The sequence below is a fragment of the Myotis brandtii genome, unplaced genomic scaffold, assembly GCF_000412655.1.
Source record: "Myotis brandtii unplaced genomic scaffold, ASM41265v1 scaffold469, whole genome shotgun sequence".
Taxonomy (NCBI): domain Eukaryota; kingdom Metazoa; phylum Chordata; class Mammalia; order Chiroptera; family Vespertilionidae; genus Myotis; species Myotis brandtii.
This window is the reverse complement of record NW_005367911.1, coordinates 884,353-904,006: the sequence shown is the minus strand read 5'-3', so window position 1 is coordinate 904,006 and position 19,654 is coordinate 884,353. Positions and strand designations below refer to the sequence as shown.

At 38.7% G+C, this 19,654-nt stretch overlaps 1 protein-coding gene across 8 annotated transcripts in view; it reads left to right on the top strand.

Moving 5' to 3' along the window:
- Positions 1–19,654, top strand: part of ATP6V0A1 (ATPase, H+ transporting, lysosomal V0 subunit a1) — a 53,306-nt gene continuing 33,652 nt past the window's right edge. For all 8 annotated transcript variants that reach the window (XM_005875727.2, XM_005875726.2, XM_005875723.2 and 5 more), the window contains exons 1-5: positions 1–28; positions 2,110–2,271; positions 12,022–12,100; positions 13,762–13,859; positions 14,411–14,539. In XM_005875727.2, coding sequence (XP_005875789.1) covers positions 2,155–2,271; positions 12,022–12,100; positions 13,762–13,859; positions 14,411–14,539 — 423 coding nt within the window. In that variant the 5' untranslated portion in view covers positions 1–28; positions 2,110–2,154. The remainder of the gene's footprint in view (positions 29–2,109; positions 2,272–12,021; positions 12,101–13,761; positions 13,860–14,410; positions 14,540–19,654) is intronic.

Below are 19,654 nucleotides of genomic sequence, written 5' to 3'. Positions count from 1 at the left end.
TTGGTAGTGGCCCCGCCGGCGGCTGGAGGTGAGCGGGGACGGCGCGGCAGGGAGCGGCCTCCGAGGGGCACAGGGAACTCTAACATCCGCTTCACTTGTCCGAGGAAGTAGCAGGGATCCGAGGTCTCTGGAAGGAAATGGGGTTCACCTCTCTTCGGGCGCCCCTTCTGTGGGCAGAACCGGAGGTTCACTCCCCTTTGGAGGCCCTGATCCCTGCCGCCACTTAAGGGGTCGGCGGAGGAACTGAAGGTTATTGGAATGGCCGAAAAATTTGGGGGAGACTTCTTAAATGAGGTCCCAATGGGAGAATTTCTCCCTTCTAGTCCCTCCTCCAGGAGGTAGGTGTGCCGATGCTCGCTGGGCGGACAGGAACGAAGCAGGTGAATCTAAATACCTCGTTAGGAGGCGAGGACCGGGTGACAGCGGCAGTGCGCGGGGACGCCTTATTTGGATTAATCTTGTGCAGCAGAATTCCTATTTCTTTATATTTTGTTTTGTGACACACACCACGACAACCACCACCACCACCACCACCACTACTCCCCCGCATCCCCTAATCGCTTTGGCCAATTTGGTTTTCTGTTTGGTTTGTCGGAGAGATGCATTTAGGGAGATTTGTTATCGTTAAAAAACAGGAGGGAGGCAACTCATTGGAGGCTGTCATGAATGGCAGCCCCTGAACTATGCTGATCAGGCATAATATTATGTGTTTAGAGATTGTGGACTCTGTCCCATAATTAGGAGCGAGGTGTGTTGTGGGGTGGTGGTATAAAGTCAAGCTACATAATCTCTTGAGAAATCCTTGCTTGTATCCGAGTGTGTTGTTCTGCTGCTTTGAACATCAAAGGCACAAAGGCTTGTCATTCAAATTTTTCAAGATGTCTCCCAGCCTTCCCCGAGCGCAACTCTTCCTTCCATGCCAGTTTCACCTATCATTATGGGTGCTCTCATGATACTAAAATACCGTATGTTTTTTCGAGCTTAGATGCTGTACCGTCTGTGCCTCACAATAGCTGATTGAGAATAAATAATTGCAGTTTCAGGACCACTGATAGCGCCACTGATGTTTATTACCCCGCAGTGATAAGACAACCCTAAAACCAAACCTTTATGGACGCGTGCAGGAGAAGCTTTAACAGATGGAACAATGTAGTTCATCTTGAAGGTGGAGATAAGAAACAGAAGGCTTCCGAGGTGGAAAGCTTATTCTCTGTGGCTTGATAAAACTGCTTTGTCATTATCAATGGATTCCTGCCATGCTTGACTTGATATTGAGCTTAATAAGCAAGCTGGTTCCTTTTTTTTTTTTTTAAAGATAATGATTATGTAGTTAGATTCTGTAGTGAGAAGATGGTGCTTTCTGAGGAATTTGGAAGGTTAAACCCTTTAAGGTAGTCGTAACTTGAGGGTAGGGCTGGCACTTTGGCTGTTGGAAATGGGCAGTAGCCCTAGCCAGGTGGCTCAGTTGGTTGAAACACCATCTGTACACCAAATGGTGGTTTGATTCCTGATCAGAACAGTTACATAGGTTTAGGGTTTGATCCCCCATCAGGGTAAGTGGGCCTGGGAGGCAACTGATCAATGTTTTTCTCTCCCTCTCCCTTCCTCTCTCTAAAATCAATGAAAAACATATTCCCCGGGTGAGAATAAAAAAAAGAAGAAGAAGAAATGGGCAGTACAGGTTAGAAAATGGTGAGGTCTCTTCTGTTTCCTGACACAAGTGGAAACCAAGATAGAGCAGTGTGGATGTCACTGCCTCAGAATGTTGTGTCCAGGGTATTAAAAAGCTGTTTGGGATCCCCAGTTCCTATTTTTAATATGGACACATTCTTATGTATTGAGATGTCCCAAAATATTGTCATCTGATCCTGATGTTGACTGCAAAGGAAGAGACTTTTCATCAGGCACTCTGTGGGAGAGGATTCAGTGGCAGCCTTTGCAATTTCTCCTTTCCATCTTTCTAAGGAGGATGTCAAAACAGTTGTTAAAGACCTGTCAGCACGAGGTGAAAGACATGGAATGCAAAACGGAAGAGCCTTACTAAGTGTTGTTTGCTCTTAGCCCTCTTAGTAATTTCCAAGGTCATGCAATTTTCCCTTTTTGCCTTAGGTTGGAGAGAAATCCCGGTACTCAGTGGATGTACTTTCTGCCGCCATGGGGGAGCTTTTCCGGAGTGAGGAGATGACGCTGGCCCAGCTTTTCCTACAGTCAGAAGCTGCTTATTGTTGTGTCAGCGAATTAGGAGAACTCGGAAAGGTTCAGTTTCGTGATGTAAGTAATTGTGGGGCTGCCTCTTGATTACCACTGAACTGTAATTTTCTGGTCATGGCCAATTGCCTTATGATGAATGTTTTGCTTTTTTATTTGCAAAAATAACATGACAGCACGCTTACTGTTGACATTTTTTTGAGTTGTCTTTCTAGAGGTGAGATTGTTGTGGGCCAATCCTTTCATGTTTTTACTGGTTCCCCTTTGAGAATAATCCTAAGCATTCTCAAGGTAATTGCTTGGGATGCAAACGGAGGACAGCAAACTAACCTGTTCAAGGCTTCCACTTTACTTTTGGGCTCCTTAACACCCATAGCAGGATCTTAAAAATATTTTCATAGCTTTTCCATACAGCAGGTCATACTTATTATAAGATCTGAAGCATGCAGTTAGGGATATATAGTATATAAGTAAACGTATACTGAATACCTATTAAGCTGAAGCATTATGCTGGGAAGTTGGAGAAGATATCAAAAGAAAATGGACAACCCTAGCCAGTTTGGCTCAGTGGATAAAGCGTCAGCCTGCGGACTGAAGGGTCCCGGGTTAGATTCGGGTCAAGGGCACATGCCTGGGTTGTGGGCTTGATCCCCAGTGGGGGGTGTGCAGGAGGCAGCCAATCAATGATTCGCTCTCATCATTGGTGTTTCTATCTCTCTCTCCCTCTCCCTTCTTCTCTGATATCAATAAAAATATATTTTTTTAAAAAAAGAAAAGAAAATGGACAGCCCTGGCTAGTGTGGCTCAGTTGGTGGGAGCATCGTCCCATGCTTCAGAAAGTCCCAAGTTCGATTCCCAGTCAGGACACATACCTAGAATGCAAGGTTGATCTCCAGAGGGGCCTCATATAGGAGACAGCCAATCGATGTGTTTTTCTCACATCAATGTTTCTCTCTCTCTCGCTCTTCCATCTTCCCTCTCTAAAAAAAAAAAAAAAGAAAAAATCAGTAAAAGCAAAATGGACAGTATAAGCGTATGCTAGTAAAAAGTATGCCCTATGGTGCTTACAGTCTGATATTTGCCGCTGAAAGGAGGGGGAAGTAAACAATACCCTATTAGGCAATCTCAAAGGTCCATGTACCTCTCATTGACAGCATTCATTATATTGTGATTTTACATTCATCAGTGCAAGTAGTTGATTAAAGTCTCCATCTGCTACTCTGATCTAAGTACCATGAAGACAGAGACAGTGACTATCTTATCCTTACTGCCCACATAGAAGATAATCAGTATTTGTTGGAATGGATGGATAAAGAGGAGTAATCAGAAAGGTGTGGGATTCATCAATATTGACTTCCTGGTATTGGCAAGCTTTCAGGAAGTTCTCAGTACGAGCTGAAACTGCACAAATACAACCCAGTGATAGTCTTATTCCTTATTTTCTTTGAACCTTTGTACACCATCTCTTTTGGAGTGTTCTTTTACCTTTCTGAGGCTCTTCCACCGGCCTCTCCTTTATCTTCTCCACCTCTGCCCTCAGTGTCAGTGTTTCCCAAGCTCTCTGCTCTCTGGATAAGCCTGTCCACGCCGACATCTTCCTGTATCACCTTTTTTTCGGTGATCCCATCCATTCTCAAAATTTTCATCTTTATTCAGTGAGTCCCAAATCTATATCTCTGGCCTTGACTTCCCAAATACCTTCCCTGAATATACAAATTTCTAAGCTTGTTGTCATCTCTGCTAATACGTCTCAAGCTAATACATCTAAATCCCAACACCTTTCCTTTTTCTTCATCCTCACTTCCTAAACTTGAGCTAATGCATTGCTATTCTTCCAGTTTTTTAGACTTAAAACCTAAATCAAACCTAACTCACCCTTAATTTGCAATTCTTCATCTGGTCCTATATAGTATCTCCCTTTCTAATACCCATGTGGGTTCATTCAGCATTCTTAACTTTTACTTATTATGTATTTCAGTCATACAAAAAATGATGGGGAATAATATAATGAATACCTATGTAATTTATATTGTCTACTTACGGGGTAAACATTCCACATATAATTGAAGGTTCCTGCCTCTCCTTCCTCCCTGTGTTTCATTTCTCTCCCCTCCTCCCTAGAGGTTACTTTGTATAGTGACTTTTGCCCTTACCTGTGTTTTTTTCTTTATTTTTATTATTGTTGACAGTATTATTCCCATATGTTTTTATTTTTTACTTTTGCTATGTTTGTATGAATCACCAAGTAATATATCGTATAATTTTGTATGCTTTACATGGTATCATATTGTATGTATCTTTCAGCAGGTATTTTTAAAATTTAACATTTGTGAGATTTGACCATGTTGGTGCAGGAGGCCCTAGTTCGTTTATTTAAATTGCTATATAGTTATTGTAAAAATATATAATTTATCATTTTTTCCTTCTAATGATTGCAGTTCTTTGCTATTACAAGTTGCAATGAAGAGTCTTCTCTGTGTCTCCTGGCATGCATCTTTTATAGTTTCTCCAGGGGAGTGGTTCTCAAACATTTTGGTCTAAAGACTTCTTTACACTCTTAAATAAAATAAAATTGAGAACCCTAGCGGGCTCTTATGTGAGTTACAACTATTTATACTTATTAAATTGGAAATTAAAGCTGAGAAATGTTTTAAATATTTATTAACTCATTAAAAAATTATAATATAAACCCATTACATGTTATAATAGCATATTTGTGAAAAATAGCTATATTTTTCAAAACAAACAAAAAATAATGAGAAGAATGGTATTGCTTTTACATTTTTGAAAATCTTTTAGTGTCTGAATTAATAGAAGATAGCTGGCTTCTCGTTTGCCTCTGCAGTCAGTCTGCTGTGATGTATGTCATGAGACTCTGGAAAACGTCACTGAAACATTCATGAGACAATGAGAATGAAAAAGGCAAATAATGTCTTACTGTTACTGCGAAAATGGTGTTGATCACATGGACCTGCTGCTACTCCAGGGATGATAAGTAGGAGGGGCATTGCTGAGTGTAGTGTGCATCTCTAGCTGGAGGATGCCAGAGTGTACTTCACAGTGCATGTGCCTGTGCATGCTGCCAGGGCTGGTTGAGAGTTCCTGTCATGCCACAGTGTCAGGAACAATGTCAACACCTCTGTGCTCAAAGAAATTCACCAACCCAATGGGTGCGAAGTGGTATCTCATTGTTGTTTTAGTTTGCATTTTCTGTATTAGGACATTTGATACCTTTTTATGTTTATTGGACAGAATGGGTTTCATTTTCCATGAGCGTGTGTCCATATCCCCTGCCTGTTTACTAATGGTTTGCTGGCCTTTTGCTTGTTAACTTGTAGGATTTGTAAAAGTTCTTCACGTCTTCTGGAATCTAATCTTTTTCTACTCCTTTACTAATAAATTCTTCTAGGCTGTCGCTTATTTTTTCCCTTCATTTGTCATACAAAAAGTTTGTTTTTCTTTTTTGCTTATTGGTGTGTTTTTGCCTAAATTTCTTACTTTGAAAAATTTCAAGCCTGAATACTCCTATGTTGATTCACCAGTTGTTAACATTTTGTCACATTTGATATAATCTTTTTCACTGTACCATTAGAGAGTAAGCTGGTTTTTTCTTCTCAAATCCTTATCCTTTTGTTTCTTTTTCTCATTTCACCATACACATTTGGACCTTTAGTAACATGTTGAAGAAGAGAAACAGCAAGCTAATACTGGTTAGGGTTGTGCTTAGCTGAGTGTAACAAAAAGCCCAAATGATAGGGGTGTACTTTTCTCATGTAACATGAAGCCCAGCTCCATGCTGTCATCATTCTGTATCCCTGTTTGACCATCCTTGAACATTTGGCTTTTGTACTTACAGATAACCCCCATAGCTCCAGGCATATCATTGAAGGAAGTGCAAGGAGAAAGGAGAGGTACATATTTCTTTCCCAGAAATTCTAAGTAGACTTTTAAAATTTATTATTGGTGCCAGGATTATGGCATACACTAGCTGCAAAGGAATCTGGGAAATGTGGTTTTTTTAACTGAGGATTTGCTGCCCTGAACAAAATTGGGATTTTTGTTACTAAGGAAAGAGGGCAAAATGCTAAGTATCCATTAAATGACATTCTTGTCTTGCTCCTGACTTTAAGGGGAATCTTTTTAATGTTTCACAATTTTTTTAAATCCTTACCTGAGGGCATGCTTTTATTGATATTAGAGAGAGAAACATTGATGTGAGAATGAAACATCAATCAGTTGCCTCCTGCATGCGCCCCCACCAGGGATCGAACCCACAACCTGGGTATGTACCCTGACCAGGAATCAATCCTGAGACCTTTCAGTGTACAGGGCAATGCTACAACCAACTGAGCCACACCAGCCAGGGCTAATGTTTCACAATTTAAATAAGATGTTTACTCTTACATTTATTGAAAATTCTATTAATTAGATTATGCAGATTCTTTCAATTTCTGATTCTCTAAAGTTATTGTTACAAATGGTTGTGGAATTTTATTGAATGCCTTTTCATCTATTGGTGTTACTATGTTTCTTCTGCTCAATCTATTAATTTGGTGAATTACATGTCCAGGTTATTTTTCTACTATTTTTTAATAGCTTTACTGAGATATAATTCACCTACCATATTATTTTTTCATTTAAAGTGTTTAATTCAGTGATTTTTAGTATATTCACAGAGCTGTACAACCATCACCACAATTAATTTTAGAACATTTTCATTACTCCAGTAAGAAACCCTGCACCCATTCGCAGTCACTCCCCAACTCCTCTCCCTCCACAGCCCTTGGCAACCACTAATCTACTTTCTGTTTCTGCGGATTTGCCTATCTGGACATTTCATGTGAATGAAATTATACAACATATCTTTTGGGACTGGCTTCTTTCACTTAGCATAATGTTTTCAAGGTTCATCTGTGTTGTAACATGTATCTGTACTTTTCTGTCTTTTTGCATTTTTTCTTTGATATGAAAATATGCAACATATTAAAATGAGTGGTTTCAATGTAAGAAGTAGTTGATATCTTCTATCTACTCTGTAAAGATACCACTCTGGGTTTTAGAGAGACATTGAGTAAGACATGTTCCCTCACTCAGCTTGTTCAAAATTTTGTATGTTCTTTCATCTATTCCTTCTCTCTTTCCTATTCTTCAATTCTTTACTGTCTAACACAGTCATAATGATAATTTACATTTTTAATAGATACCATGTTGAGCATTTTGTATTATTATTGCAGGCATTTCTCACAACAACTCTGCACAGTAGAACCTACTTTTGGTTCGTGGAGCCTACCATTCTCATTTTACAGAATAGGAACCTGTGGCATAGATGAAAATAAATACCTGAAGGACATACAAATTAGTGCCCAGCATTGTCTGATTCCACTGCCTGTTTTCTTTTTAATTGAGATATACCAAAAAAGTCACCCTTTTACAGTATATATGATCCAATGGTTTTTAGTGTATTCACAAAACCATCATCACTATCTAATTCTAGAACATTTCATTACCCCCAAAAGAAACCTTGTACCCATTAGAAGTCACTCCTTTTCCCCGTAGCCCTTGGCAACCACTTAATCTGCCTTTTTTGGTGAATTTCCCTATTCTGGACATTATATAGGGTGGGACAAAAGCAGGTTTACAGTTGTTCGTATGGAAAACAATACAATAATAAATAATAATATAAGAATAAACTGTGTTTCAGGTACTCACAACTGTAAACCTACTTTGTCCCACCCTGTATATAATGGAATTATACAATATGTAGTTTGTTTTTCCTTCTTTTGGATATACAACTAGCAGTGGAATTGCTGGGTCATATGGTAATTCTATGTTTAACTTTCTGAGGAACCCCCAGACTTCTCTCCACAGCAACCACACCATTTTACACTCACACCAGCAATGTATGAGGGTTCTAATTTCTTCACATCCTCACAAGTTATTTTCCGTTAAAAAAAATTTGTAGCCATCCTAATGGGTGTGAAGTGGTATTCTCACAGTGTTTTTGTTGTTTAATATTTTTATTGATTTCAGAGAGGAAGGGAGAGGAGAGAGAGATAGAAACATCAATGATGAGAGAGACTTGACTGGAATCAAACCCGGGATCCTTCAGTCTGCAGGCCTACGCTCTATCCACTGAGCCAAACCAGCTAGGGCTGTAGTTACCTGTTTGTTATTCTTATATTTATGCATGCCTTCTCTCAGTCTTATAAACATTTTGGCCATTTTGGTTTTTCAAATAACCAGCTGCTAAGAAAAATAATAAAATAAAATACTAATTTAAAAAAACACCCAGCTTTTGATCTGGGGCATCTTCTCTAGGACTTGTTTTGTTCTCCTTTTTGTTGTTTTCTTCATTCTATTATCTTTTTCTAATGTCTTGAATTTGAACATTAATTTTTAGTCTTTTCTGTTATGTGCAATTAAAGTTATACATTTTCCTTTAAATACCACTTTAGCTGCATCCTACAAAGTTTGATTTTTAGCATTTTCATTATTTCATAAATTATTTAAATTGCTTCATATATGTCAGTCATTAAATACTAATTTTTTTTACTGTTATTAAGATCTTTTATAGGGAATTATTGCCATCATTTACAAATAAATCCTTAAACTTATACATAAGCTGCAATTTTGTGATGGAAGAATTATTCTCATGAATGAAGTATTGCATCAAGATACACATATTACTTATTAAGGACAAGAGTTAACAGAAATGGTTCTTTTATAGGCAATTAGTAGGCTTTTCCCAGACCATGGTAAACAACTACTCAGCCTTGCAAATGTGAAGCAATATTGTCTCTAAACATACATTTGTGTCACTCATTAAGTACAATTTACTTAAATGAAATAACATAATTTGGTTTTCTTTTGTAGTTATTTGAGGAGGAGAAAGCCATGTGTGTGTTCATCTGTAGCATCAATTGAACTGGACTTTTTCAGTTGCTTAGAAAAGTGAAAATCACTTCTCATTATATTAAATACAAAATAAATATAACACTGTTTCATGGCAAACATGATTGTTGTAAGTTTTACTCTTTCAAATGTGGGCATGACTGAATACATTTGGAACTAGTCATATCACCATTCAAATCAGCAATTTAGAAACAAACAAAAAATCATTTTGATTTCTTCTTTGAGTCATGAATTACTTAGAACTATTTTAGAATTTCCAAGTATGATAAGTTGTATTTCTTATGTGACTTTCTAATTTAATTGCATTGTAATCAAAGAACATTGTCTGTATAGTACCAGTTTTTTACTGAGACTTGCTGTATGATCTATTTTGTGGTCAGTTTTGTAAATGAATTATTGAAGAGAAAACTGTTGGATGAAGGGATTAGATGTGTACAAGTCCCTGTGTGTATGTATTAGATTAAGCTAATTATGTTGTTCAAATTTTCTCTATCCTTATTTAGTAGATTTGATGTATCAGTAATAGAAAAGTTACACTAAAATTTCCCACTACATAGACAGGCTTGTCAGTTTCTCCTTGTACTTCTGTTCATTTTTGTTTGAAATATTTTTAGGATGCCTTGTCCGAAACAGGTTGTGGGTGGCCGTAGTTGAACTTTGCCTTTGATTATGAAACTAGTAGTTCACTTCATGTTTATTGAAGTGGAAATTTCTGAATGAGAAGTCGAAGTACTGCCTGCTCGGTGAAAAACAAACAATTTATTAGGGACCCACAAGTTTAGAATTGTGCACCTTCATGGGAATTTTTCTTATTATCATTATGTAGCCTTTCTCTTAATCTCCAATAATGCTTTTTGCTGTAGATTCCTTCTAATATAATAATACCAATAATTTCCTTACTAGTTTCTCTGTCATCAGTCTCTCTCTTACACTTCATTCTTCACACACAATATTATTCTTCAAAACAGTAAATTTTTAAAAAGTATATTTAAAAAGTCAGATCATTTGGTCTGTTTTGTATATATATATATGTATTCTTATATATTTATTGATTTTTATGGAGAGAGGAATGGAAAGGGATAGAGAAATAGAAATATTGATGGGAGAGAAACATCAATCATGCTTCCTTCATGCCCCCTATTGGGGATCAAGCCCACAACCCAGGCATGTGTCCTGACGGGGAATCGAACCTGTGACCTCTTGGTTCAACCACTGAGCCACGCCGGCTGGGCATGTCATGGTCTTCCTCCTTCCATTCTGTGTATTTCTGCTTGGTGACTTGGCTTCATCCCCCATCAGCCCAGCTCAAGTGGTTACCTTTGCGCATTTTTTTTCTTTATCTCCTAGGTCAGTGGTTCTCAACCTTCTGGCCCTTTAAATACAGTTCCTCATGTTGTGACCCAACCATAAAATTATTTTCGTTGCTACTTCATAACTGTAATGTTGCTACTGTTATGAATCATAAATATCTGATATGCAAGATGGTCTTAGGCGACCCCTGTGAAAGGGTCGTTCAACCTCCAAAGGGGTCGCTACCCACAGGTTGAGAACCACTGTCCTAGGTAGAACTAGTGTTCTTCCCTAAACACACACACATCTTTTTTATGGAAGTAAAATTTGTATTCAGTGAAATGCAAAGACCTTAAGAGTACAGGTTGATGATGTTGGTAAATTTATACACCCAGGTAAGACAATATTTGCAGCAGCCCAGAAAGTTACCTTGTGCTCACTTCTGGTCAACCCCCACCCTCCCTTAGATAACCACTGTTTTGGTTTCTTGCATCATCGATTAGTTTTGCCTTTTCTTGAACTTCATGTAAATATAGTCATACTTTCAAACTCTTAGGTCTTACTTCTTTTCCTCAGCCTAATGTTTTTTAGATTTATCTGATTTTGTGGATAGCTATAGGTGATTCTTTTTTACTGCTGAGTAATATTCCATTGTATGAATATACCACAATGTCTTTATCCATTCTCCTATTGATGGACATTTGTTGTTATCATTGCTAGTTTGGAGCTATTATGCAAAAGCTGCTATGAACATTCTTGTACAGTCTCTGTCAATGTGTTTTCATTTTCTTACACAAATACCTAGTAGTAGATGCTCAGACATGTGGTGGGTAGGAATGTTTAATTGTATAAGAAACTGACAACAATATTTTACTTACTTTTTAATAGCATTTGTCACAACAAAGTGTATTTATTATATGTGAAATTGAGCTCCTAAAAGTTAGGACATATTTTATTCTTTATATTTACACAAGTGCCTAATATAGTGTATGGCACGTATTTGGTGCTTGCTCCAAAAACATTGAAGAAGGAACTATAGTAGTTCTTTATTTGTATTACTTTTATGGAATTTATCACATGCTATCTTATTGGTTATGTTCATGTTTTCTCTCTACTAGATTGCAAGTTTCTTAATCTGTAGGAACTTTTGTTTTATTCTTGTTTTATATTTCATATTGCTTTGAAAATTACTTTAATGAATGAACCAGCCTGTCACTTAGAAGGTGAAGAACCAGGAACAGAAGAACAAGAGAAGTTTGCCTCTGTTTCTTCTGACTGGGAAGAAGGAGAGAGGGAAAACCGGCAGAACAGCTATTATATTAGTGGGCCCACTATTTGGCGGTGGTGGAGGAGGGGGTTCACTGAGACTTGTGGCCTAGGAAGAACATTTTGTACTCTAATTTGCCTCCATTTCAATATGTTGCAGAGCAAGGAAGCGGTTTTTATCTTTAGTTGGTGCAGCTGGCTCCCAAGTGGGTCAGTAGACAGTTTTTATTCGTGTTGCATCATGCATTGACACACTAGGCTTTGACTTTGCAGGATGTGCTGCTTGTGAAACAGAGGAAATAGACGCGGTGTTTGAATATTTGGTATTGTGTTCTTATTTTGCAGTTAAATCCAGATGTGAATGTTTTCCAGCGGAAATTTGTGAATGAAGTTAGAAGATGTGAAGAAATGGATCGAAAGCTTCGTATGTGCATTTTGGTCTTGATGATGTTCCTATAATGAGTCATTTATCTTAAATTAGAGACACCAGTGCTCTTAATAAAGGGAGGAAAACCTACAGGAGAAAAAGAAAGGAGGAAAAATCTTGTGATCCTGATGTTAAGATGAATTTCTGGTATACAAGTAGATTTTGTGGTGTTTGGGCCTGGTGATGCTTAATGGAAACCTTGTGTGAGATGACACGGCTGTAAGCTGAAAACACTGCTTTTTGTGTGTGTGTGTGGGAAGGGTTTTATAGCAGAACTAGTGGCCCGGTGCCCGAAATTCATGCAGGGGGGGGGGGTCCCTCAGCCTGGCCTGCACCCTCTCCAATCTGGGACCCCTCAGGGGATGTCTGACTGCCAGTTTAGGCCCATAGGGATTGGGCCTAAACTGGCAGTTGGACATTCCCCAAGGGGTCCCAGATTGGAAAGGGTGCAGGCCGGGCTGAGGGACACCCTCCCCACTGGCCTGCTCACCCCCAACTGCCCCCCTGCTGGCCTGCTCACTCCAAACTGACCCCCCGCAGTCCTGATCATCCCCAACTGATTCCCACTGACAGCCTGCTCACCTCCAACTGGCCCCCCCTGACGGCCTGCTCGCCCCCAACTGCCCTCCCCTCCTGGCCTGATCACCCCTAACCTCCTCTGCCTCAGCCCCACTTTGTCCGGAAGGACATCTGGAAGGTTTCCCGGAAGGTCTCCTGGTCTAATTAGCATATTACCCTTTTATTAGTATAGATTACATTATAGAATTCTGAGGGATGGAACCCAGACCACCATCAATTTTAGATGTCAGCATAGCCACCTTTTAATCTGCGCTATTTATGTATGAGGGAAGAAACTAACAGTTAAGGCTCTATTGAGAGTTAGGGTGTTCATATGCTTTCTTTCATTCATTTCTTACAACATCCCTTCAAAATGGGTGTTAACCTCATTTAATAAGTGAGGAAACCAAAAATCAGAGAGGTTAAGTGACATGGTCCAAGACTGTAAGTGGCCGTGATGGAATCAGTATTTGAATTCAGGTTGTTCTGTCTGGTTCTAAAACCCAAGATCTTGCTAGTATACTATGCCAGCTCTCAGTTAGCTGGTAAGTGAATTTGGTTCCCATCCTAAAAAACAAAGTCAGTAGTTGTCACCTGAAACACTTTTCTGGTGTCTTGGAGCCTTATTCTGCCTCTTGCTTCTTATTTGTTTTGTTTCCTTTAAATGTAATGAAACCCTTTTGATCTGGAGTTGTCTCACTAGTGTGTCAGTTGTCAAATAGTCTATTGAATTGGCTCTTCCATAGCTCTGCTCTGCCCGCAGTACTTGTGATGAGGACATCATACTCTGAGGCAGCAGTCACAGGGGTTGCAGAGCTGAAGCAGGTTGGACTAGTTTGAAGACCAGAAGAGGAAATGAAGACAGGAGTGGAATGATAACCCTCTTTGGGGAAGCTGTGCTTTAGAGATTGTGTGGTAGGAGGACGAGGAATGTAGAGAAAAAAGGATTTACATGTTCTGCTTCTTTTGTATAAAAGTATCTTTCTTAGAATGAAGCTTTTTAGCCAGGCTTGGCATCTCTTCCCCCCCCTCCGCCCCCCCCAAATATTGGCAATTCCAGGCATATGCTATACATGAATGTTTTGATTCTGTCATTTTAGGATTTGTTGAGAAAGAGATAAGAAAAGCTAATATCCCAATTATGGACACTGGCGAAAATCCAGAGGTGCCCTTCCCCCGGGACATGATTGACTTAGAGGTAAACAATTCTGAGGATGCCAAATAAGTGTCTTGTTGTTTAAATGTAGAAATTTCTGAGTGGATAGAGAGTAGAGTAATTCTAGCTGTCCTTGTCAGCATTATTTATTGATGTAAGTTTCTTGTAGCTGGAATTAAAATGAAGTTTCCTTTTTATGGTATAGAACAGCATGTTGAACAGTATCATGTGCCACTAAATAAATGTTTATTGACTTATTGAAACTATATTGGATTAATGTCAGTTTATCTACTAATTTATTAATCTCATTGTCTAAATAAATGAATAGCCAATGGATTTCAATATTTATTTTATCCATCTGAAGTCTCCTGAGAATTCAACCAAGGGTATAATAGAATATATAAACAAAGACGATTTTAAACAAAAATTTTAATGAAGAAAATTGCCCTGGTAAAATCACATATTTGCAGGGTAGATATAAGATATCTGTCATAGTAGCTAGAGTTCTGTTAGATAGATGAATTCATGTCCTTTAGAGCAAGCTCATTGAGCTTAGTTTGAGTTAATAGTTTGATTTCTTTTCTTTTTTATAGGCTAATTTTGAGAAGATTGAAAATGAACTGAAGGAAATCAACACCAACCAGGAAGCTCTGAAGAGAAACTTCCTGGAACTGACTGAATTAAAATTTATACTTCGCAAAACTCAGCAGTTTTTCGATGAGGTCAGACTATTATTTCTTTTAGTATTTGAGCAGCTGATGTTACACCTGCACAAGTGGGCCATATTTTTATTCCAGTAATTATTTTAATTTGCTAGTTTGAAAGCAATACCATCTTCACACCCTGTTTTAGTTGAAGAACTGTCAGATTATGTTCCATTTTTCATGCAGTACATAGCCAGACATAATTTTGTATATTTTTGCATTTTCTGTAATTTTTCATCTCAAGATGGGGAAAGGAACCCTACAATAGTTGTATTAACATAGTTAAAAGTTTTACATTATATTTTAAGGTAAGTAAATGTTCAAGGTTAAAGTCAAAGCAACAAGAAACATTCAGTTACATGTGAAATTATAACAAAGGTTTAATCTCCAAACCTTTTGTCATCAAATTTTAATTTTATTTCTATGTTTGCCCATCAACCTTCAAGCACACTTTTAACTACTTTAGATAGCACATATCACACTTTAATTTTTTTAAAATACTATATGGAAATATTGGTAGGATGCTTGTTTGGAATTCCTGGATTTTCATATAAACTCAACTGCATTACCAGGTAGGGAAAAATGTTAATAAGTTCCTGGATTAGAAATGTAGGTGACTAAGTTGCCAGCAGCTTGCTGAGGTGACCCCGTGGAAAGGATTTGGAGCAAGGCTTTCAGAAAGCTTCCTTCTCCTAATTAAACCTGGGAAGGAGTCTTAGCTTTCACCCTGGACGTGATTTTTCTGATGGCTTAAAATATGGGTCATTCTCTCTTTCTTAATTTAATATTTTTATTAATTTTTAGAGAGAGAGGGAGGGAGGGAGAGAGAAAGAGAAAATCAATGTGAGAGCGAAACATTCATTGGCTGCCTCCTGCATGCTCCCTACCAGGGATCAAGCCTGAAACAGGGCATGTGCCCTCACCAGAAATCGAACCTGCACGGGGACAATGCCCAACCAACTGAGCCACACTGGCCAGGCTGGATAATTCTCTTTTTTACAGGTGTTTTTGCCACCTGCTTAGCAACATAAGACACTTCAGAGATTGTTCTGGTCACCGTTCAGTGTGCCTTCCTATAAAGTTCTTTATTTCCTTTGCTCAAAACAAATTTTCTTGTGTGGCAAAACTTTTAAAAAATAGAAGGCCCAATTTAGTTAGTATCTGCTCTTGTTCTCAGTTCCACTTTTAATTTCTGTGTTTTGGAGAAAGAACAACTTCCCACTGTTCTTATACTAGAATAGGGGTTCTCCAACCAGTAGCATCAGCCTTGCCTGGGAACTTGTCAGAATGCAAATTACCAGTCTGAGAGTGGGCGTAGCAATCTGTTTTCATAAGATCATCGGGAGGCAGGCTAGTTTGAGAACCACTGGGCTAGAGAAAGTCAGCTGAAGATGTGATACATTCCTCAATAGCTAAGGCTTTGACTTAGAGAAGCCATGCTAATTAAAAAGATCTGCTGGGGCGAGGGAAAAGGGGAAGGGTCTTATGAATTTAATTGCCTGGTCCTCCTAAGGATTAGAATCTGGCAGTATTTATCAAGAGAGGTTCGGTGTGAATATTCAGCTTGCTCACTGAGCTGAGAATTTTGAGACCACTGATCACTTCTTTCACTAGTCCGCAATTACCGTCACATTAGCGGGTGTGGGACAGTGTGATTAACTCATGACAAGTGTTTCAGGTCTTTTGCAACAGGCATGACAACTTAGGCATATGATAATCTGGAATTCCAGTATGCTCACTGCCTACACATTGTATTTATCTTCATTAATTCACTGAACATTTGATAAACCACCTACTCTTTGTGAGACAATAAGATGAGTAAGACCTGGTCCCTATGCTCAAGGAGCGTATCCGTAGTTATGAGGAAACATCCCGAACAGAGTGCCTCCAGTGCTCCCAGATGTGTGCTTTTCTAAATGTGTTCAAGCTGCTTCCCACAGATGCAATATAAACCTGGTCTCAGGATCAAAGCTCAGCTACTTTTAGCATCATTTAGGACTTAATTGCCCCTCCCCCCGCTCCTCTTTTTTCCTTTTGATATAGTCTTTTGTTTACTGCTCAGATGTTGCTGAAAAGTATGAAAATGTCTTTCATAACCTCCCAAATTTAAGAACTGAAATGGGCTTCTTAGTCTAGTCCATTCTGGGAGAAATTCTGAATAAAGATTGACAAATGGACTCCCTTAAGGGAAATAGTTATTCAAACTTTAATGTTATAATTTTTAAAAATAGTAAAAATATAAAAAGGAACTACTTGGAAAAATGGCATAAGATTTTAAAATCCTAAGTTATGGATTTTGGAATTTCTTTGTGCTTAATAAGTCTAAACATGAAATGCCCATGCTGAGAAGGCAGGCTTAAATCTTCATGACCTTCATGCCCAATCTATGGTGAGCTGTTCACTTTTGAACACAAGGCCTTGACTATGAGAGGTTCTTCCACTGCTTTCGTTATCAGTCCCTCTCATTCTTAGCACCCTCACCACAGGGCAGGAAATCTGGCAAGAACCACTCTGCCTTTTCTCTCCAGCTGCACCGTCAGTGCCTTGCCTGCTCTTGCCACTAGCTCGTAACCTCAGCCAGGTCCCTTTCAATAGCCCTTGCCCTGCTGCCACTAAACAGCAACCTCAGGTGTCCAGGCCACGACAGGAAACCAGACCTCACAGAGTAAAGCGCATGCGCACGTGGGAGGGCACACTTTAAAGAATGCAAAAGATAAGGAAACTTGAGACCCTCAAATCTTGGAAACATAGATTTTTTTCATGAGATTTTCTTCCATGCCTACAACTAGAAGGTTTGCAAATGGCCTAAAACACTACCAATTTCAAAGCCTTCTTTTTGGTGAATATGATTAATGATTTGTAATAATGAGTTAGCAGAAAATGGCTAAATCAGAGAATGATTCTTTCCATCTTTTGGTATAGGGGTTCTGATTGGTGAGGGGTGTAGAAGGGGAAAGGTAAACACATTGAATATTCTTATGATTTAAAATGATTACAAATTTGACTTAGCCATTTCTTATCCAGAGCATTTAAAATGACTTGTTAATGATTATCCTTTTCTCAGTCTTCTTGCTTATGAAGAACTGTAAGAGCTGGAGAGATTTCTCTGCATCTTTACCATAAGCACCATAACATATGAGAGCGTAAAGAAGACTGGAAAAGTAATGGTTAATGGCATGCAGATCCCTGCCTTCTTTTCCTTCTGAGTTTTTCATTCATCTGCTTTCTTTACTTTTCTTTCCCATCTGCCATCTCCTTTGGGGTTTGGGTGAATACCTTAGGTGATGAAGTGTAATCTCTCACTCTCTCTCGCTCTCTCTTTCTCTCTGTCTCTCTATCTCTATCTCTCTCTTTTTTAAAATATTTTTTAAATTGATTTTTAGAGAGAGAAGAAGGGAGTGTAATTTCTTTCTTAACATAGATGGAAGTAAAAGTGTTTGCTCTTGGTAATTAACGTAGCTTGAACTGGACTTGTGCTGCTTATACTTAAGAGTAGAAATAGACCTACTGAAGCTCTGCTACTTCTTTTTTGAAGGCATGGTTTCAGTGTTCTAATTGGGGCAGGGGGCAAACCAGAGGGCATAGCAAGTAACTTAGAGGAACATTGGCGGTGTCGTTATTGTTACTAGAGAGCCCAGTTAGGATTTTGCTACTTGACGACATGGTTTTAGAGATTGCTTTAAAGGCCTTCAGTTAGTGGTTCTGGTCATCCTATTTTCTCATGAGGCACGATTATTTTAAAAATCTTTTACTTTCCTCTCTAAGACTTAGGATTTTTTTTTCATTTTTTTAATCATCACCTGAGGATATGTGTGTTTCATTTTTTGTTTGTTTTTTGTTTTTTTATTTGAGAGAGAGAGAGAGAGAGAGAAACATCGATTGGTTGCCTTCTGTGTGCATCCTGACCAGGGATCAAACCCACAGTCTAGGTATATGCCCTGACTGGGAGTTGCACCTGCAACCTTTTGGTGCATGGGACGATGCTCCAACCAATGGAGCCGCCTGGACAGGGCAAGACTTGGGATTCGTAAGTATGAAGTAATGTAATTATGAATTAGAAGCTTATTGCAAGTTTCTATTTAACTTTAATTCTGTTTTTTTATACCTAGAGAGTCCCAGATATAGTCTTTGGAGTAGTCTAATTGCTGTTTCATCTTTGTCCCCTTAGAGAACATGTTTGCTTTGAGTCTGATCTTTAGGGTTTATTTAAACCAAGTCTTATGAACCGTACAGGGAAGTAGGCAGCAGTCTTGTGAATAGCAGTAAGTTTCACTGGTTTTTGCTAAGGGACATCCCAAGAGCACATTGAAATGTGGAAGTCATCTGGATCCTCAAAATAAATTGCCTGTGGCTTGTAGTGAGCTGGTTTGACCTTAAGTAGAAATAAGAAGAACCTCTAAACTGCCATTTGATAGCAGCTGGTAACCTGTGGCCCATTATCTCATCTTAAGCTTTTCCAAATCTCATGACAGTATTTCTCTGCCCTTCCCTTTGTTAAAAAAAATCAAAGTTGATCCTGCTTTCAAAATTTACTTCTCAAAGCAATTGCCTTCACATATTAAGGCTTTCAGGCTTACACTTGACGTTCCCATGAGGTTTTTTTGTTTATAATGGGTTGACAGGAGTAGAATCTTGAAATTTGGAATGAAAATGATGGAGAAAAATTTTACTGATTGTTTGGTCAAACAAGAAGTGCATGGATATTAAAGTTGGAGAGGTCAGGCTGTGGAGAAATCAATTGGCCTTTATTTTTTAGGGCAGCTTCCCTTCCTGATGGGAGTAAAAGGTGGTAGGTAAGAAGTGTGTAAAGAGAGGCTAGGAAATATAGACCTAGCACATCTGAAAAGGTCCCTTTCCTCCTTCATTTCATTGTATAAACTGTCATGGTGGAAATCATTTTAAATCTAAACAATTAAACTAGCCCACACACTGTGTATTGGCTTAATATCTGCTACTCTCTTCACTGCATTTGATTCAGATTATTGGATTAGCTATGTTCTCAAGCATCCTGCAACTGTAAAGCCTACATGAACTTTTTAATATCCCTAGATTCCTGCTCAGAAGCTAGGACATTCCGATATGTTTTCACTTTTTCTTCCCTTTATGGATGTGGTGGAGGCCCAGGCCTGTCCA